Source organism: Eurosta solidaginis, chromosome 5 (assembly GCF_040869045.1).
Source record: "Eurosta solidaginis isolate ZX-2024a chromosome 5, ASM4086904v1, whole genome shotgun sequence".
Taxonomy (NCBI): domain Eukaryota; kingdom Metazoa; phylum Arthropoda; class Insecta; order Diptera; family Tephritidae; genus Eurosta; species Eurosta solidaginis.
Window position 1 is genome coordinate 190,619,569 of NC_090323.1, and position 22,876 is coordinate 190,642,444.

General features: G+C 36.0%; 2 protein-coding genes across 2 annotated transcripts in view; one reads left to right on the plus strand and one right to left on the minus strand.

Moving 5' to 3' along the window:
* LOC137251963 (dnaJ homolog subfamily B member 13) overlaps window positions 1–22,876 on the minus strand; it is a 478,991-nt gene that overhangs the window by 48,431 nt on the left and 407,684 nt on the right. The gene's annotated exons all lie outside the window — the stretch shown is intronic.
* LOC137254354 (transcription factor kayak) overlaps window positions 7,059–22,876 on the plus strand; it is a 54,708-nt gene continuing 38,890 nt past the window's right edge. Inside the window, exons 1-2 of the mRNA XM_067792003.1 lie at window positions 7,059–7,251; window positions 9,833–12,029. Of these exons, the coding sequence (XP_067648104.1) occupies window positions 10,271–12,029 (1,759 nt within the window). The 5' untranslated portion in view covers window positions 7,059–7,251; window positions 9,833–10,270. The remainder of the gene's footprint in view (window positions 7,252–9,832; window positions 12,030–22,876) is intronic.

The following is a 22,876-nucleotide window of genomic DNA, read 5'->3' on the forward strand; positions in this document are numbered from 1 at the left end:
CAAATCAATTCCAAACATTTTTCGAAAAATTTGGAATATTCAAGAAAGCTCTATCAAAATTTCGAATGTTTCATTTGGAGTTCTCTGAATTTTTTTGAGTATGCAGTTTTGTGGCGCAATCGACTTTAGCCAAGCCAAGTACAAGTAATAGGTCTCTTGAAATTCGCACTGAATTTTGTGAGACCTTTTTTTAAGGAACATGTTTTTCCTTATACAAATTGTGACATATTTCTTTAAAAATTCCCGAAAATCAATGTAAGTTTTAGGAGACCTTTAACGTTTTAAGTTTGTTTGACTAAAATATGATGATGTTGTTGTTGTAGCGATAAGAACAATCCCCGAAGGCCTTGGAGAGTGTTATCGATATTGATGGTCTTTTTGTCAGATGCAGATCCGGTACGTTCCGATAACAAGCATCATTAAGGCATTAGCCAGACCATCTCGGGAACGATTTTGTTGGACCACATAAAACCTTCAAGGCCATCCTAGATCCATTAGGAACTTGGGATCGCTAGAGCCCCGGCTGTTAAAAAAAAAAACGGGATTTACCACGGGTACGTCAGGTTGACATTTGTATATTCCAGGCCTCCTAACCCGCTGAGGGGAGTTTAATGTGATAACTTTTTTTAATGTTATAAAACTTTCCGCTGCTATTTTTTAGTTCGCTGCTGCTGTAGCGAATAAATATTCGATTAGCTCCATATTAACACACTTTGTAAGTGGCTAAGTATGATATCGAATTGACAACTACTTTTGGATTTCTACTAGTTTACCATGTTGGCTAAGTCAGTTGGTTGTGTTCGTCGTTTAAGTGCTAAGTAAATCACTTAAAAATATTTCCGGTTAGGGGTGACATTATGTATGTATGTATGTAGCTGCAAGTGCTGTATAAATTTTTTACCGTATGATTGTGTTAGTATTCACTCTACTCAATATCCTGCGTTGCAGCAGCTGTAACCACAATTCAGTCACAAACACTATGCAAATTGAGTAGAATTTTTGCTTACCGCGGAATTTATGTGGAGCTAAGCAAAAATATCATGTTATGTGTGGGTGTGCATTAAAATCAAATATGATAATGAAAATTTTGTTGACTGAATTGTGGCATTGCCTGTGTGTATTAGAGTGGGATGTTTTAAATGAAGTAAAGCGATGTCAGTGAAGCTGTGCGTACAATAAAGTGGCCAATAGTTCATAAATGGATGTACATACTTATATACATATGTAAGGCCACAATGAATATTGAGGATCAATATAAAATATTGAAAAAAATAGAATAGAATTTTATTGGACTCATTCAATCTATGTAAATTCCTCGCGGAACGGCCAGGTCAACCTAACTACCCTGTTGTGCTATAAACTTATCCCATTTTGCATTAACTATTTGCTTTACTATCAATCCAAGTCCAATGAACTTTAAGTTCAACATTCTAAAGTTTTTGGCAAACACTAATCAGCCAATTAAAAAATTAAATCAAATCAAAAGCCTATTTTCACTGAACTAATTGAATTTGAACTTCCTACATACAAACATAAATGAGCAGATGACAGTTTAACTACCATAGAACTTGCTTTGATGTGGTTGCTAACTATGGTAATGGAGAAAGCACTAAGTGTGTGGTTTCGGCTAAAAGCTGAATAAAAAAAATTGGAATTGCATAAACATTTGTCAACTCTATTTGTCTCCCTTAATAATGTTAATTGCCCTTTTACTAAATTTGGTGAGAATGGGAGACTCGGAACGAAAAAAATGTCAACACATTTCTTTACATATGTATGTATGAAAGGGCTAAAACTTTTCAAGTGCGTTATCCAAAATTTTGTATAATCTCCGATTTCGATGTAACATTTTAGAATTGTCGTACTATTGGACCGCAACTCATACGCCAAAAAGCAAGACTTAATAACAGCGGCTTTATAATTTAATATTCAAAGTGTTAACAAACTACTTTGTTAGTACACAAACTAAAATAAAATTAAAAAACAAAAAATATATATAAAATGAGAATAAATTATATTAAATAAAATCAAACTAAATAAAATAAATTAGAATAAAACAAAGTAAAATTAAATAACTTTTAACAAAATAAAACAAAATAAATTAGCAATAAGTGAGACAGCTGTTATTAACACTACTTCTTTCTTGGATACTCATAAGTCTAATTTAAATTATACGTCTAATTTAACTGACTCTTTTTTTAATATTTTTTTATCAAAACGTTAGGGCTTGAACACTAAACTAACGGTTACTTTTCTCGAGAGTCATGATACTTATTATGACGTTCTTGTGTTTACTGAGACATGGTTGAAGCCAACTGTTTTTAACTCCGAAATATTATCCGAGTCGTTTGAGATTTTTAGAAAAGTTCGACTGGACAGAATTGGTGGTGGCGTGCTGATTGCCGTTCACACCAGTTTTTCTGCAGAGGAATTGCATTTTGCTGACTCTGTTGATATCGAGTATCTTTGCGTGCGTATGAAATTCTTCACAGCGTTTAAATATTTTATTTCCACCTATATACCACCCCAATCCGATATTTCCATTTATTTGAGACATTCCTCTTTAGTGAAATCAGTTGTTTCTATGGCTAGTTCCTCTGATTCTATCATATTGCTTGGAGATTGGGTTAATGGTCCCTACTTCTTCCCGGGATATATTCTTTCAGTTCTTAAATGAGCTGGAGGATGCAGGACTTTTCCAATTAAACAATGTTCGCACCAAATACGGGAAATTCTTGATTTGATGTTCACAGACGACGCCTCGAATTGCTCCGTTCATAGATGTGATCCATTTGTATTGCCTGAAGATGTTTATCATCCAGCTCTTGCTCTTTATTTGGAGTCGTATAGTCTTTCTAGTCAAAGTCAGAAGGTCGTGTGAGAGACTTCTCTACGGGTTCCATTCAAGAAAGCTAATAGGTCTGTGCTAATCAATGAATTGTCGAAAATAACCTGGCCCGATTATACCGGTGATATTGATGAACGTACATGTCACTTTAACAATGTACTCTACGCCTTATTTCATAAATGCATACCGCTAGCAAATATCTGTACGTTAATTAAGCAACTAAATTTTAGACTTATTTTATTTTGACTATGCGAATATAACTTTTAGTTAACTGTTTGCTTTTTGGTTTGCATAATTGTTTATTTGATTCGTTGACCGGTAAAAAAATAAATTATGTATATAATGCGCTGCATCTGAATTCTATGTATTTTGGTCTTATAATTATATAATTTTATTGTAATTTGTTATTTTTAATTTTTCTTGTACTTCAAATGGTTACCTATCTGTGAGGACTGCGTCCTGTAGGTAAATAAATAAATAAATAAAAAAACAGAAAATAAAAAAATAAAAATAAAATTATTTAAAATAAAATAAGATAAACTGAAATAAAGGAAATTAAAACTAAAATAACAAAAAAATAAATTAAACTAAAATATTATAAAATAAAGAAGATCAAATAAAATAAATTTAGACAAATTAAAATAATATAAAATAAAATAAAAGTAAAAATAAAATAAATTAAAATAAAATAAGAAATACTGAAATAAAATATATAAATATAAAATAAAATTAAATTAAATTAAGTATATTAGAACAAATTTATATAAAATAACATAAGATAAAATAAAATAAAATGAAAAAAGAAACAAATTAAAATAATTTATTATAAAATAATGTAAATTAAATTTAAATAGAATACAAGAAAACAAAAAAAAAAAAAAGGAATTAAAATAAAGTAAACTAAAATAAAACAAAAATAAAATAAATTGAAATAAAATAAAATAAAACAAGTTTAATTAAATAAAATATTATAAAATAAAGTTAAATAAAGAACCAAAAAAAATAAATTAAAATAAAATAACATAAAAAAATAATATGAAATAAAATAAAATATAATATAATAAGAAACATTCCAGGTAGAAAGATTCTGGAAGTCAATCTGGGCTGAAAGTGTGAGGCATAATGAAAATGCTCCATGGATTGGGAAAGAATACCAAAAGGCGAACAAATTTGAAGTTATGGAAAACGTAACCGTAAGTGAGAGGAATATAAGTGAAGCAATCAAAAACACCCATAACTGGAAGGCCACAGGCCCCGATAACATTCATAACTTCTGGATTAAGAAGTTCACATTACGCATATATATATATAGCGCAATTCTATACATTGTTTTTACAAAATAATACTTTGATACCTGGTTTTCTAACAAAAGGTCAAACATATCTGTTGCCAAAAGATAAGGATGATACTAAGGACCCTGCGAAATATCGACCAATAACATGCTTGTGTACGCTTTACAAATTGTTAACAGCATGCATTGCTAATAAGATCTACCACCATCTAAAGACGCAAAATATACTTGCTATTGAACATAAACGTTGTGCAAAAAATTCCCAAGGATGCAAAGAGCAGCTTCTTTTAGACTCCATTGTAATGGAACAAGCATACCACAAACAAAGAAATATATATACGGCATACATCGACTACAAGAAAGCCTATGACAGTGTACCCCACTCATGGTTAACTGAGGTGCTAAAAGTGTATAAACTAGCCCCAAACATAATAACTATTCTTGAACATCTTTCGAATACATGGGAGATAACACTTAATCTAAAAACAAAAAATGGACTCCAAAGTATTTCCACGATACCCATTAGAAGAGGCATACTACAAGGAGACAGCTTAAGTCCTCTTTGGTTCTGCCTCGCGCTTAATCCACTATCTACCTTGATTAATGATACCAAAAATGGATTTAACATAAAAGGAAGAGAAGGTGCATCGTATAAGGTATCACACCTCCTCTATATGGACGATATTAAGTTATACGCAGGGTCCGAGCGGCACATGAATGAGCTCCTTCAAATAACCGAAGATTTCTCATGAGATATTTGTATGACATTTGGGCTAGATAAATGTAAAAGACTGATTGTTCAGCACGGAAATGTAGTAATGCATAATTTTCCCTTAGCGAATAATGAAAAGATAGATGCATTAGAAGCAGATGAGTCCTATAAATACCTAGGTTATATGTAGGCCAGAAGAATACATCATAATGTCATGATACAGAACATCACTGACTGCTTCCTAGATAGAGCAAGATCACTCCTTAAATCCGGTATTAATGGCAGGAATTTATTTAAGGCAATAAACACGTTTGCGATACCAGTGCTAACGTATAGTTTCGGAGTATTAAAATGGTCTGACACGCATTTGGAAGGTGTTAAAAGAGCGACTCGAACACTGCTCACAAAATACGGAGCACATCACCCGAAATCTGCAGTGGAGAGAATAAACTTATCTAGAAGTCTAGGAGGGCGTGGCCTGATAGATATCCAACATCTTTGTAAAAAACAGATCGAAAACCTACGCCAGTATTTCTTAGCCAGCATTTTCACAGCACTACACCAAGCTGCATGCGGAGCGGATAAAAACTATAAGCCTTTAAACCTGTTTAATCTCGACATACAGAATGAAGAAAGCGATTCTATTCATTCAGCACGACTCATTGATGAATGGAAAATGAAAACACTCCATGGCAGACACCCCCATTCATTAAGTCAACCAGGGATCGATCCCGTTGCTTCAAACCTATGGCTGAAAAATTCAGGAATCTTTAAACTGAGGGCCTCACGATAGCAATACAGGACCAAGTCATCGCCACAAAAAATTACTTAAAGTACATTGTACGCGCTGAAATAGACAGTGACAAATGCACGAAGTGCCAACATACAGCATACAGCACATAACAGGAGCTTGCTTTATGCTCGCAGCAACAGACTATTTAGCACGACATAACAACGTAGCGAAAATCGTTCACCAGCGCTTGGCAATTCGTACGAATCTGCTTACAGAAGAGGTCCCGTATTATAAATATACTCCCTCGGCAGTGCTAGAAAGTAGCGAATATAAGCTGTACTGGGACCGCACTATACTTACACATAGAAGTATACCCCATAACAGGCCGGATATAGTCCTATTAGAAAAGAAAGAAAAGAGCGCGTATTTAATTGATATTGGGGTTCCCAATACGCACAACTTGAAAGACGTGCACACAGAAAAGAAAAGAAAGTACACAGGACTTTCTCAGGAAATGAAGCTGTTATGGCACCTTGATAAAGTAAGCATAGAGCCAATAATCATTTCATCAACAGGCGTGGTACCCAAAACCCTTATGACGACCCTGGAGAAACTAAAATTAGAAAATAAGCTTCTACCTATTCAAAAGGCAGCAATTCTATCAACAACATCCATTGTTCGTTCGTTTTTAGACATTGACATGTAATTTACAGATTATTATGAATTTACCTATGTATATTTAGTATAAATAGCTTTATATGTCTTGTTGTATACAACCGATGTATAATGTATAGCCCAAGGTGGAGCTCAAGGAAGAGATAAATGTAATAAAATAAAATAAAATAAAAATAATAAACTAATTAAAATAAAATATTATAAAATAAAATTAACTAAAATAAACTAAATTTAAATAAAGTACAATAAAACAAAAAAAAATTAAATAAAATAAATTAAAACAAAATAAAATAATATAAAATAAAACAAAATTAAATGGAACAAATCAATATAAAATAAAATAAAACACATTTAAATAAAATAAAACAAGTAAAATATAATAAAATAAAATCAAATAAATTACAATCAAATAAAATAAAACCAGCTTAAATAAAATTTAAAATAAATGAAATAAAAATTAAATTAATTAATTTAAATTAAATGAAAAAAAAATAATAAAAAAGTAAAAAAAATAAAGCAACATGAAATTAAATAAAAGTAAATTAAATTAAATAAACTAAAATAAAATAAAACCAAATAAAGTAAAATAAAAAAAAAAATGTAGGCCAGAGTAAGATTGTAAATTCTGCTATAAAACATATCTACTTTTTGCAGATGGTCTATCTCGACTGCCTTTTCTAATACATGTTTTGTACGTATAGATATGTGCATCCTTAATAGCCATTTCTTAATCTTTCCAAGCCATTAACAAACCATTACTTTTTTTTTATTTCTTTATAGAAAAATTGCGGTAACTTCGTGTATGGTGAACAAAAAAACCATACAAAATGGACACAAAGCCAACCATTGCTAATCAAAACTTTCAATGTGTAGACTGAAACAAAACAAACAAAAGATTTCTAAATATTCGACTCGATTAAATCAAAGTCAATGGATCTAAAAGGCGTCACTAAACGAAATCAGCGAGAAAAAAGTTCAACCAAAGTGTATGAGTGAGTGAAAATTTGCTTTGATAAAAAGAGTATGAACACAATGGTCAACGTCACTATGAAGAGCAAAAAGAACTCCTAGCGGAAGGGAAACCACATTTGTTCTTCTGTACAACAAAACAGAGAAAAAAGGAAACCTATGAAGAAAATTGAAATATACAGAGGTGTGAAATACGTGAAGTGAAGAAGTTAAGCTTAGAAATTGGATGTGTGGGGTGTACAAGCATGTAATACACCGAAGCCAATGAATTGAGTAAAGGAAAAAAAAATTGCACAACCTTCTGTATCCAGAAAATTAGTAGAGTACTCACACAAAAGGGGTGTCCGTGCATACCGCAAGAGATTTACTTTGGACTGACTTAGTCGAATGTGTTAGTGTATGTCCTTTCAGCATTCGAACGCTGCAATATCCTGCAGTCAAAACCACAAGTTATAAACTATGTACGTCTCATCTGCCATGAATCTTAAATATATTTCAATAGTTAGGCAATTGACTTCTTCCTTATAAGCACATATTCATATACTAGATACGAAAGTGACCTGCTGTAATAAATATACCCGTATCATATTAGTTCAAATGGACCTAAATAAATAACCCTGCAGAAAAAATGGGAGACTTTCACACAAAGCGACAGTTTCGCACCACTATCGGAAGCACAACGGGACAGCTGGTAGTCACACTTGTACCAGTAGTGCTGAAGTCTGAGCTAAAGTATTTAAGTTGGAAGTACTGCTAGAATTAGCACTAGTACTAGTACTTAATCCTTAAGTAGATCAGCCCATATCCCGTCGCTTTTTTATACTCAGCTGAGCAGAGCTCATAGAGTATATTAATTTTGTTCGTATAACTGTGCCGTTACGGGACATGTAAACTGTTCCGAACGTCCGGTCGTCTGTCCGTAAACGCGATAACTTGAGTAAATTTGGAGGTGTCGTAATGAAATTTGGTATGTAAGTTCCTGGGCACTCATCTCAGATCGCTATTTAAAATGAACGAAATCGCGCTATAACCACGACCACTCTTTCGATATCGAAAATTTCGAAAAACCGAAAAAGTGCGATAATTCATTACCACAGACGGATAAAGCGATGAAACTTGATAGGTGGGTTGACCTTATGACGCAGAATAGAAAATTTGTAAAGTTTTGGACAATGGGGTGGCACCGCCCACTTTTAAAAGAAGGTAATTTAAAAGTTTTGCAAGCTGTAATTTGGTAGTCGTTGAAGATATCATGATGAAATTTGGCAGAAACGTTACTCCTATTACTATATGTGTTCTAAATAAAAATCAGCAAAATCGGATAACGAACACGCCCACTTAAAAAAAAATTTTAAAGTAAAATTTTAACAAAAAATTTTATATTTTTACAGTATACAAGTAAATTATATCAACATTCAACTCCCACATTTGTCTCCAAAGCACTCAGCTAGGATATGTTCGATTACACCTGAACTTAGCCTTCCTTACTTGTTTTTCTTTGAGCTGAGATCATGCAATTTTCACTTCACATTACTCGGCAGGTGGAGCTGGTGGATTGTAGACTCTATCGGGGAAGTGTTTCATATTCAACTTAAGACTGTATCGAGGGGAATACTGATCTGAACGTCTGGTGCCAGGTCAACCATATTATTTCTGCCCTAGTTCTAATATCGTTATATACAAAAACAAGGTTTTATTAAGATGGGTTCCCGGGCATCAGGGACATGAAGGTAACAAACATACAGACTACCTTGCCAAGCAGGGTGCTTAACAAGCATTCTATGATCCAGAGTTCAGACGACACTGGATTGAATGCCCAGGTCAAAAGCAGGCCAAATATTATGATACTATAATTAAATGAGCGACGTTTACAAGAACCGAGCACTTTTTAACAATCGGTTACGTTATCAGAATCGGGAACTCTTTTAGGACCGGATACTTTTTTGAATCGGAGACTTTATTAGACTCGGAACTTTTTTTAATCGTTTAATTCATTGGAATTGGGCACCTTTTTAGAACCAGGTACTTTTAAGAACTGGGCACTTTTGCAGAACAGGGTAGTTTTTGGAATCGGGTACTTTTTCGAACTAGGTACTTTTTTAGAGCAGGGTATTTTTAAGAACCGGGTACTTTGGCTGAACTGGGTACTTTGGATGAAATACTTTTCTTAAACCGGACACATTTTTGAAACTTGGTACTTTTTAGAACCTGGTACATTTTCAGAACTGTATACTTTTTAAAACCGGATAATTTTTTAGAACCGCATAATTTTTTTTGAACCGGGTACTTTTTTCGGCCAACCAAATTTTTAATAAAAAAATTTTAAAAACAATTAATCAAATAACGAAAATTTTTCTCCGAGTTTAAAAAAAATCATAATAAGAGCCAAAATATTCAAAAACTCATATCTCCCGGTTATTTATTTTTTAATTACATTATCGTTTCATTCGTCCTATATATGGAACGTGGAACAAATCGTGGAAACCTTTTCCGATGAGTACCAAAAGAGGTATAAATTTATCCGAAATTGGTCATACAAAGTCCATCGGAAGGAGGAGTGGACATGGAATGCCCCAGATACAATTTCAAAATTTTATTATATAGGTCAAAGGATCTGATTTCAAACAAAAATGGCGAACATCTTCCATGTAAATCAATTAAGAAGTATAAATTATGTTGAAAAGATTCAAAAGAAAAATTACAATAACAGCAAAGACTAAAAACAAAAGAATTAAAAAACGTAGATTTTAACAAAATATGCATGTCTATTTAAATCAACAAAATTCGTTAAGCTTTGATCAGAATCGATGAGCAACTCCTTCCACGAAACCATGACTTACGAAGCTGTAAGTATATAAAAGGATATTACAGCAACATAGTGCGATCATGTATTATGGACATAATGAAAACATCCATAGCCCAATGCGTATTTGATAAGCGTTAATAAACAAGAGCAGTTACAATAACAACAAAAACAACTAAAATCACTTAAGGCCACTTCCGCATTTAGCTGAGAAAAGGCAAAATATAAAACCATAAACGATGCACTTCCCAAACGAGCTTCAACAACAGCAACAACAGCAACAGGAACAACAACAGCGCATTAAAGATTACCCTCCATCACCACAAACACCCAACATGAGTCAACCAACCAGCGCATTTTCACCGCACCAACGTTCTTCATATTCTCCTGGCTATGGCGCATTTGGTGGCGCTACTGCACATTTTAGCGGTATTCCAGGATATCCAGTGCACCAGCAACATTACTCTGTTGAACAGCAACAACAACTACAACAACAATTACAACGACATCATATGCAGTTACAGCAACAACATCACCTTCAACAACCACAACAACATGGACATTCGCATTATGAGAACACATTTGATGGTCGATTAATTGGCGCTAGCAGCAACCCAGCTAGAAATCCATACGCAAGTTTCTATAGCAATCGCTCACCACGTTACTTGCCATATCCGCAGAGCTTACCAGCACATCATATGCGTGGCATGTATACACCAGCTGGGCAACAGCTAATACCATCGAGCGTATTGCATTATCCACCACGTGGGCCGCCATATCAACAAAATTCAGCAACATTACAACAACAGCGCTTGATACAAGAAGAACAACTCGCACAACAACAACTGCAAGCGCAAACGCGACAGCAACAGGAGTCGCAGTCGGAGCCACATACGGAACCGCGTCCCGAGTCGCGTTTTGAGCTACAACCCAACCACAAAAACCCTTGTGGTGGAAATGAGCCACAAATTCGACATTGTAATGACATTACAAATAGTGCACAAGCAACACGGCCAACATCGAGCTTAAGTGGTAGTTCACCAGCGGTAACACCAAACCCTCCACCATCTCCTGCTCCGACAGTGTGCACATTGAATGCACAAAATGTTACGCGCCCGCCATCAGCTGATTGTAGTGAAAGCGCTTATTTGCAAATGCAAAGACAATTTCAATTGCAACAAGAGCAACAACACCACCAACAAAAGCTACAACACCAATTCCAGCAACAACAGCTTTACCATCAACTACAACAACAACAATATCAACAAACATCACTCGCTTCCTCATTAGCCCCAATCAACCAAGCCAGCATACCTACTACCAATTCACAGGAACCCGAACAAGGCACCGACACACCACCTCTGCGGTCCCCCATTGTGCAAGCACAACCTGCAAAGAGCTTATCTTCCAAGTTGCCAACTAAAATCGAAAACGCACAAGTGAATTTACACGAATGCCACGCGTCAGAGCAGCCAACAAATGCACCCCCGCATACGCATTCTGCTGCCAGCAGTGCGATGGCTTCGAGTGCCACAAATGTGCCCAACACAAGCAACATTTATTCACCACAGCTGACACCGAGTACCGATTGTTTGACCACATCACCACCATTAATAAGCGCCACCGGCACAGACAGCGGCATCAGCGTGAGTAGTTGTAGCACACGCGGCCGCAGTGACAGCACACAAAGTACACCAGTCTATAATGGCGAATATCCAATGTCGGTGGGCTCATCATCGGGTGTATCCTATCATTGTGCGGATATAAAAGATTTTGAGGAATTTGGAAAAGATAAAGAGGGACCGCCTACGTTAGCCAATACGCTGAGTGTAAATAAAGGCTTGCAATTGAAACAAGAATTTGTGGAGGATGAAGTCAACGCCGAAAGATTAAGAGAGAGTGCGGCCAATGGGCCTAGTATGTCCGGCGTTAAAGTGGAGAACGAGGAAAAGAGTAGTGTGACGGATGGTGTGGTGATAGAGACAACGAAACAATTAGGTGAGTAACTTTAATTTATAGTAAAGTAAGGCTAGGTTAGGCTCGATTGGGTGGCATGTGCTGCAGGTATAGATGAGCAGCTCACTTAATGACTTTTACGGACGTTGCGATGCCACATTATCTAACTCCGACTCTGATTTCCAGTAATTGAACTATAAACTGCGTAGGAGGGATGAGATAAGATAAAGGCCATTACGTCAATTGATCTTATGACCACTTCAAAAGGGCACAAGATCAATTTATGTTATAATCCCATGAAATGGTCACAACGTCCAATCTGAAATGATTATAATGTCAACGATATTGACATTATCGCAATTTTGTTTTTCTGATATGGTCATAATATGGTCACCCACTGATATAGCTTCAACAAATATTGATCTTGTATATTCTCTCCGTGGATTCGCATACATCCAATACGAGATATTTATACCTTTTCATTGCAAAAACTAGGCCACCCCGCCATTTTCGATGCATGTAACTTATATAGTTGGGCTTGACCAAAATATTGAGTCATACCGCAAGAACTCACATCGAGCAGTAAGCTGGCAACACATCAGTTACTGTTAAAAGATGTGCCTTGTTGAACCCTAGTACCTTCTTTGAATGCATGATATTAGTAACCCACCGAATAGATCATCGAAAACTGAAAAGAAATATTGTCAGTGTAGCGCTTGCTTAGTTATCTAAAGGCATACGGGCTAGAGAGTTGATTACTTGCGGTCGCGTTGAGAATAATCTCCGGTATGGAAGAGCTTAATGATTTATGCTCCGCCTGACTATCCGATGGATGCTAAGGAGTTTACCTGACAGCTAACGCGTTTTAAGCCGAGCTTTTAACAAAATTCTCCCCCTAGACGGATAAATGGTGCACTTGTGTTCAATGGGCGTGGCCTTTGCACAAAGTGCTTTTGGCCGTCTTACCCAGAAACTTTGGGAAAATAGTCAGTAGCGTTATGCCATCAACGTAGATGTCTACATGTTTTGTCTTCTGAAGGGTTCACGTCGCGAAAAATCTGACCGTCGATTTAATAAGTCGGAAACCCGGGCCCGTTTTCATAATTATGAAATGGTCTGCGTAGAAGTTGAACAGAAGTGGGGATAGGAAACCAACCTGTTACAGGGTCAATCCTTCTTGTATTTTATTACTTCCGTAGGTTTTGGGAAATGTTTCGATATTGATGGTCCTGTGCCGGATATAGACCCGATACGTTACGATAATACCATTAATGTACTAGCCCGAGTATCTCGGGAACGATTTAATATGACCACCTGGAATCTTCTAGATCATCTCGCCCCACTCCTAAATTATATAAGAGCTTGGGCTCAACAGAGCCTCGCCTGTTAAATATGTGTATGATACATTCATGTCTGTAACAGGATCCTTTGCGGTAGGTGAGGTTGACAATAGAGTTTATTGCGCTTAACTTGAATCCCACTGGATAACTTCTCTCTGAGGCCGTTATGGTAATGGGCGTAATGTTGTTTTTATATTTGATATAATTTCATTGTGTTACGGTGGGTTTCACGAGGCCTTCACGGTCGGCCAGAGCTTACGAGCAACAGCGGAGAGGTTGCAGTTTCTGATATGTTTCTCACATTTGGCTCTTTATTTAAGGTGCTCTAATCTAAGAATTTAGCACCTTTATTTGGATCTCTTGTGGGTTTAGTCGCACAAATCACGTTTCCTCGCTAAGGCTGCAAGTTCAGCTGGGAAGGTTGGCACAACCGATGATCATGCGAAACTGAAATATGTTCTTTAAGCCGTGCCAAGTTGCTATTTTAAATTGAAAGCTTCCCATCATCTATACGATTTACAAAGTCATGCCTCCCACCATGATCTTGCATATGCGAAAGCCAGAGGTCATCGTGTGCATTAAAGCCGACGTAAATTATACGACTTCCCACCATGAGTATACGTCTATCAAAGAAGTTGGAGCTTATTTTGGTGATGTAAAAACAGCAGCTAACTTATAATTCGTGTTTTCTTTACGCTTATTTAACGTGTCGAATCGAAAACATAACCTACACTACAATAGCCACGAATGTCATGACATAACCGGCAACAACAGCTTCCGTTCAGTGAAAGTGAAATTACATATTTATAATTCGTTCCTACATTTTATGCAAATTTATTCATCCGCAAATTTGTTTCAATGTTGTTGCGATTCATATATATCTAGATATACATACAAGCATAGTTCAATTGCATGTTAACCCAGTCAACAAAAGGAAAAAAGTCACAAAAGTTTTCACGCACCTTAACTACAAGTTACGAAAAATGAAAAAATATTATTTCGGTTACATAGTTGTTCAGTCATGTTTGATATGGGTTTGAGAAGATGAAATTTTTTCCCTGTTTGGACAAGTAAGAATATAACAATTGAATCCATTTGAATCGATAGTAGCTTACATTAGAAGATCAAACTAATTGCCAAATTATCAAATAACTAACGGATGGTCATATACGGGCCCGTTTTCATTATTATGAAGTGGTCTGCGTAGAAGTTGAACAGAAGTGGGGATAGGAAACCAACCTGTTACAGGGTTAATCCTTCTTGTTTTGTATTACTTCCGTAGGTTTTGGGAAATGTTTCGATGTTGATGGTCCTTTGCCGGATATAGACCCGATACGTTACGATAACACCATTAATGTACTAGCCCGAGTATCTCGGGAACGATTTAATATGACCACTTTGACCCTTCTAGATCATCCCGCCCCACCCCTAAATTATATAAGAGCTTGGGCTCATCAGAGCCTCGCCTGTTAAATATGTGTATGACATATTGATGACTAACGGATGGTCATATATGGCTTACTTTTTTGCTATTTTTATACTAGTCGTTTTTATATATGTATTAATATTGATAATTTACAACACAGTTTGATTTGATTACAGTCATAATACCTTGTAATCTTAGCGTAACTACCTTGCAGCAGCGAATCACACTAGTTTCCAAATAGCGCAGAACTATTTCTGTTGCCTCGCAGTGCTTTCAACTGACCCACATGGTCATGTCCTAAGAAATGACAGTTACTATTATTTGCAGACCTTTAGAAGACATTACTTCCATTCCATTAACGCGTGAACCAGATACGGATAGAAATGTATCATGCAAATGCAACAACAACGTTGCGATCATGATATTTATCTGGTTCAATTTCTGATCCGTATAGCAGTTTTGTTCGTTTCGTTTTCGATAGTCGATTTTTTGACAGCTAACCACTTTTGAGTTGTTAGGACCAGGCATGCTTAACCAACGAAACGATATCATTTCGTTACGATAATCAACGTTAATAAACGAAACGAAGTCATTTCGTTTCGTTTATTAACGTTAAGATCGTCAAATTAACGAAATGATTTCGTTTCGTTTTCTGCCATATCAAAACGAAATCAAATCGTTTATGTTGATTATTAATTTCAAACTATGCTGGCAAAGCTGATTGATGGCGGAGTCATTAAAGGTGAAAGCATTATCCAAGCTGATTGCAACTTTTCTCATGAATTTTGACAGTACGAACATTTCTCAGAGTATTTTTGACATTACCACCAACGAATTACACAAACAAATTACATAGAGTTTGTGTGTGTATGTGCGCTCGTTGTTGCCACCTTACGGCTTCACCATGGCTATAGCATTGCCAGCACAATTCAAACATAAAGTATCACGTTTCTGTTAACGTTTTTAACGCTAACGAAAGCTTTTCGTTTCGGTTAAAAACGAGAGACAATATCTTGATAATTTCTTTATCGATAATATTTCGAAGTGTTTCAACGGAAACGGTGGACATTTTTTGATAAACGATTAGCTTAACGTTAAGGTGCATCCCTGGTTAGGACTAATGCTCAACCATATGGTTGGCTCAGTTCTACATCAACAACATACCTTTGTTCAGCGTGTTGGTGTTAGACGAATGGAATGGAATGAAAACATAAAACTTAACAGCTTTTGTGTGTAGTAAGAAGATGTTGTCAATGTGTTGGTTTCATTTTGAGTTTGCTATCTCCTTCTGACAATCCCTACTCCAGTGAAATGAAAAAAATTTAAATCAGCTGATGAGATGAGCCAACCATATAGTTGAGCCATGGAAGCACTGAAATAAATATGTCTACATATGTGTATACATAAAAGATTTTGCCATATTTAAAAGCAAAAACACGGAAAGAGTAAACAAATTGAAGCAAATATAAAGAAAATAAAGAGTTTACGTGCGAAACTATTTACATGTTAATAATTCTATTAGTACCTTCAATTTTTGTGTACGTTTCTTCTTCTTATTTTCAACAAAACTGATTTTTTATATTAGTGCTCCAAGCTCTCATTAAGTTGATCCAGATCGTTTCAATGAGATTTGTTCGTGAGCCAGAGCTCGATAACTCAATGGAACGCTCCTATTAATTCCGTTCCAATGACGCGTGAATCAGATACGGATAGAAATTCAACATGCAAATGCAACAACAACGTTGTGATCCTGATATTTATCTGGTTCCATTTCTGATCCGTATAGCAGTTCTGTTTCGCTTTCGATAGTCGATTTTTTGACAGCTAACCACTTTTGAGTTGTTAGCACTAATGGCTCAACTATATGGTTGGCTCAGCTCTACAGCAACAACATACCTTTGTTCAGATTGTCAAAATCAGCGTGTTGGTGTTAGACGAATGGAATGGAATGAAAACATAAAACTTAACAGCTTTTGTGTGTAGTAAGAAGATGTTGTCAATGTGTTGGTTTCATTTTGAGTTTGCCATCTCCTTCTGACAATCCCTAATCCAGTGAAATGAAAAAAATTTAAATCAGCTGATGAGATGAGCCAACCATATAGTTGAGCCATGGTAGCACTGAAATAAATATGTGTACATACATAAAAGATAGTATCTTCAATTTTTGTGTACGTTTCTTCTTCTTATTCTCAACAATACAGATGTTTTACATTAGTGCTACCAGCTCTCATTAAGTTGATCCAGATCTTTTCAATAAGATTTGAGCGTGAGCCAGAGCTCCTTAACTCAATGGAACGCTCCTATTCTTAACTTGCTGAAACGAACGTGGTTCAGATGTAGTCGCTGCTCGAATAATGATTAATTTAAATACATATCCTGTAGGGAAGTTAGTAACTAGTAAAATACATTTTTGGGTCAGAACTATAGCTGAGAAACCAAATTGGAACTACATAGTTCGATTGTAGTAAAATTTCCACTTGTGCGGAACTATAGAAAAGGCAATGCAGTGGGGGACTGTTTTCAACGCTTAGGACAGCGATATGTTAAATTCGCCAGTTCAAAGCATCTAAAACGGATTCGGAATGCACTAGAAATGGACCGGTTATGAAATAAACATTTTCGTTTAAAAACTGTCTCGCTGTGCTTTCCATTAGCACCAGTGCAGAGGTATTCGTTAAACCTGTATTGCTTAACTGTCGATTGTCATGACTGTCTAAAATTTTTTAGTAGGATCGGTATAAAAGTTCGCCTTAAACCTTGCAAACGTTATCAAAAGTGTTTCAGGTTGGACAAAAATGTTTATTGTGTTGCGCAAAGAGTTCGAGGATGTTAGATTTGACGGCCGTTGTTGGCAGGCGAATTATTTGAGTGCAAAATTGTGTTTTGATGATTTCCTAATATACATCCTGTTTATTTTTTTTTGTGCATTTTGATTAAGATAAATAATAATACGTAGTGGCGCGTGTTTACTTCGTTTATCACGCGCTTCTATTTTTAATAGCATTACATTCACCTATGAGCAGGACCACATTTAGAATTTTGAGGCGGAGGGGCCGAATGTGTTTGGCATCTTCAACATTTTTTAAATTACAAAGGTTTTGAAAGAACAATATTCATATGACAACCCATTTGATATAAACTGGTATTCCCTTTGAAACAGCACTGCCATATCCTTAAAAAAGGCCTACGATGACATTTTCATTTGCAATTATGTGGGCCTATTTCTTATATCAAAATAAAGCGAAAATCATCTGAAATATGTATTGAAGGATAAGAAAAGTTATTACGTAAGACTTAGGACCTCTTTGTACGAACCGCTTTTTGGTCTAGGGGGCATTGAACACAAAACCAATCCAAGGACATATACCTATTCGGTTCAACTAACAGACTGCTTGTTACTGGTGTGAGGGTTTAGCCGAACTCCACAGTGCCCTCCTGTGTAACTGAGCGCCCTGATGCATGTATTGCGCGGTATTTGAACAGAGCCTTCCCTTCACTGGGCCACCATGCGAATTCACTTTACCGCAGCAAGCGGCGCGGCCGCCACGAAGGGATTGATAAGTTCAAGGGAGTTAGCAAAGCGACTCCGGTGTACTAATAAATTTTGAAAAGGAGCCAACGCCACGACTCCGGTTGTGACCAAGAAGATGAACGAAGCAGATCCTCAGTTCCTGACTGTGGCAATAATAAATCGCAATTATACCTTAAGGGCAGATATCTATCAAAACTTTCGAGATCTGAGGAAAGAGAGATGTTTAATGACATGGTCAGAACGTTGCGGGACAAGCCAAATAAACCGCTATCACACTTCGATCGATTCAGTAAGGACAATGAAGTTAAGCTTTTTTTTGAGCAATATTAGCACCTTGAAATAGCTGGAGGGAGATTTTCCAAACTTCCAAAAGGCAAGGGCTGAGCCAAATGTGGGGTGAATTCGAAGCATCCGAACATTAATATACCTACACGGGATTGGAAGGCGGTTCGCATATATCTTCTTCCTAATTAGAGCTTAACCGCTAAAACGGTTATGGCCTTCCAACGAGGCGCGCCAGTCGCTTCTTCGCTCTGCCAACTGGCACCAATTCGTCACACCAAAATTATTTTCCACTTGGTCCTTCCAGCAGAGTGAGGACCGCCCCGTTCCTCTGCTTTCGCCTATAAAAATATTTTCTTAGCCGAAGTGTCATCTTTCATTCGGAAAAAATGTCCTAGCCAGTGTAGCAGCTGCGTTTTAATTCGATGGAATATGTTGATGTCTGCGTAAAGCTCGTACAGCTCATCATTAAATCTTCTTCGGTACTCGCCATCGCCAACGCGTAGAGATCCGTAAATCTTTCGAAGAACTGCTCTATCGAATACTTCCAGAGTAGGTTCATCTGATGTTGTCATGGTTCATGCTTCGCATATATCCATCCTCCAAATAAACAAGAAGGTGGAGTATATGTTACACCCATAGCAAAAAAAAAGGCGTAGTCGCAATATCCGAAATGTTGGAGGGGGACTAAAATCAATGTAGCGACAAGTGTTAAAGATCAAATTCCTACACAGTAAAGTGGTTTGGAGCGAACTTGTCTTTGCTATTGAGGAATGATCGGTGTGATTCTAATAAACTGGCCATGGTTCTGATCTGATGAAAAGATCGGACCTAAAGTTCATGTCGAAGGTGAAGTTGGGTGCAAGATAGTCTGATTGAGAATACTGCTTAGCATATCATTGTGGCCAGTGGAAGGTAGACAAGGATTCCATGCATGTAACGGGGTCTTTGAACAAGACCTGAGTGCCCTTTGCTATTTTTTGCACAAGAAATAAACACGACATTTTCCTTAAGCGTTTTCTTCTCATGAAAAACTTTAGGCTGGGGCCACGGCAAAACGAGCCCTGTACAGAAAGTTAAAGTTACCTGCACTGTGATGTGTTATGAAAATAATTGCTTAATTAATTTGACAGTTTTTGCCGTGTTATGTTTGTAGAAGGAAGTTGGTCATGCGTTTAATTGGAAAAAATTTACATCACCTAGAAATATGATAATGTGAAAATGAAGACTTACACGATTCGTTATATATGTGAAAGAAGAGGAAAACCCAGACTATTCTATTTAAAAGTGAATCCACTGAAGAGGTTCCGGAGGAGAATTACCGGTAGGTGGCGCCGAGATCGAGGTATTGGAATTTATATATTTTTTGTCACATTTGAGTCATACTTGAAAACACACGAGGAAAAGGAAGGAAATCCATGAAGTGAAATGCATGTCACCGTGATTGAAATATTGACAAAATGTTTCTTTATCATCTGCGTGGAATAAATATTAGTTTCAACAAGAAAGAAAAATTATTAAAAGTGTCTAAGTTCGGGTGTAACCGAACATTATATACTCAGCGTGAGCTTCAATTGTACATTTGATTTCAGATAAATTACTTTTCTACATAACACGTGGCACCGCCCGTTTAAAAAAAAAGTATCCCCTTTCCTCTTACAATAAAACCTGATAAATGAAATATCATTGATTCAAAACTATTTTTTGCTAAGTTATAGCTTATTATTTTCGTCTACGACTCTTTTAAAAATCTTTTATATAAAAGTGGGCGTGGTCTTTAACCGATCTCGTCCATTTTTCTAGAAATATTTGCTGCTATAAGGAAAATATATGTACCTAATTTTGTTACGATATGTAAATTTTTCTTCGACTTATGGCTCCCGAAACATAGAAAATTGCTTAGTCATAAAAGGGGTGGAGCCACGTCCAATTCTTAAAATTTGAGGTTTTTCCTATTTATTGTTATAAATCCACTTGGGAAATGAAATACCATTGATATAAAGCTCTTTCTTGCAAAGATATAGCTTATTTTATTCGTCCACGACCCTTTTAAAAATCGTTTATATAAAAGTGGGCATGGTCCTTAACCGATTTCGTTAATTTTTCTTCAAAGCATTCCTTATAGTTAAGGCAACCGCTCTGCCGAATTTTGTTACGATAGGTTTAACGGTTTTTGATTTATGATTAATAATATTTGTAAAATTGATTTTATCACAAGTGGGCGGGGGCACGCCCATTTTAAAAATTTTTTCAAATTTTTATCAAGAGTCTCATTAGTCCACACGTCAAATTTCAACATTCTAGGTGTATTATTAACTAAATAATCAGGTTTTTTGTGTTTTCCAAAATCTTATATATATATAAAAAGTGGGCGTGGTTATCATCCGATTTCGCTCATTTTCAATACTAATCTATTCTGGGTCCAGATAAGCTCGAGTACCAAATTTGGTGAATATATATTAATATTTACTCAAGCTATCGTGTTAACGGACAGACGGACGGAGGGATAGACGGACGGACGGACGGACGGACATGGCTCAATCAAATTATTTTTCGATACTGATGATTTTGATATATGGAAGTCTATATCTATCTCGATTTCTTTATATCTGTACAACCAACCGTTATCCAATCAAAGTTAATATACTCTGTCTGCAAGGCACTCTGGGTATAAAAAGATATATAAGCTTGGTACTGTTTAATAGGCATGTGTAAGCATAAGCGTAGTCTTTGGAGGTGGTATGCTGTATCCCCATGTAAACGTAAGTGTAGTCACACACTGAACCGAAATCATACAGCGTGTAATCAGTTTGTAATCGAGATGTTAACGGATTGTTATCGACGAGTTATAGACATGTTATCCATTTATTATCGTCAAGGTATTGATTTGTTATAGGTGTGTTATCGATCACGTATAGACAATATATCGAATCGTTATCGATGACAGAGGTTATCAATGATTTACCGGATTTTTTATCGATAACTCGGTTTTGTCGAATAGTTATCGATTTATTATCGGAAAGTTATCGACTATTTATCGAAAAGTTACCAATATGTTATTATAAAGTTAACGATTTATCGTAAAGCTATCGATATGTTATTGGAGTGTTAGCGAGAAAAGTGTTCAGTTTCTTATCGAAAAGTTTTCAATTTCTAAACGAAAATTTATCAAATTTTTATCAAAAATTTATCGATATGTTATCGAAAAACTATCGATTTGCTACTGAAACATTTTTTTCATCAAAACATGATAGGCTGGATATCGCAAGGTTATTGATTTCTTATTGGAGTGTTTTCAATATGTTATCGGCGTGTTATCGATTTGGTATCGACGACTTATCGGTTTGTTATGAAACATATACAATTTAAAACTTCAATATAAACTCGACGACACATTTGTCACCCAGCGATGGCAAGTCGAAACCAATAAGAAGTCGAAGACTTAGCGATAAGAAGCCGATAACAAATTGATCAAACATTGATAAATCGACGATATTAATTCGTTATGGATAATTTGTCAATAATAACACACAAACGCATATTTGAATAATTCTAGGAAGTATTTTACCAAGCCTAGCTGAATTTGTCGTGGCCTCAAGCATTTCACAAAGTTCTTGGTAGAACTATTTATTCCATCTGGGAAGCCCCATCCTCCTGAAAGTCACACCGCAAAGGGCAGTCGTTGGAATTCTGCTTGAGATATGACCTTAAGTCACTATATGCCATCATGAGATAGGCCTTCTCATTTCTAGCCCTTGCTGCATACAAAGAGATCATTTGAAGGGCATATTGCGGATTCCAAAAATTATATACCTATCTTAAACATAAAGGGCTGGCAAAGTAACTTATTCTGTAAGTAAATCGATAAGTCATTTAGAACTTAGCGCCAGTTTGTGCAGTTGTTGCCTTATCATCTAACTCTCTACTCTTATGTGTATGTGGTCTATATATGAAAATTGCACAGTGCTAAGTACTTTGTAATACATACGTTTACTTTGAGCCATAACAGTTGCATTGATAGGTAGGCAGACCATTTGACAGTCAACTGGACATACACATAAGCATATATGTATGTACATATGTGTGTATATTTACGTATTGCACTTGCTTTGAAGCAACCATTATATGGAAGTATGTACATATGCATACATATTAACATATATGCGCTTAATATCATAATGTCCTGCAAATGAACTTTCAAAAGGCAAACAGAAAAACTAAGTATTTGACTAGGCTCACAAAAATCCATATAAACCCTGAAGGCGCATGTCGTCAAACTCGGACTGGATTCAGTTTACTACAATCGTGA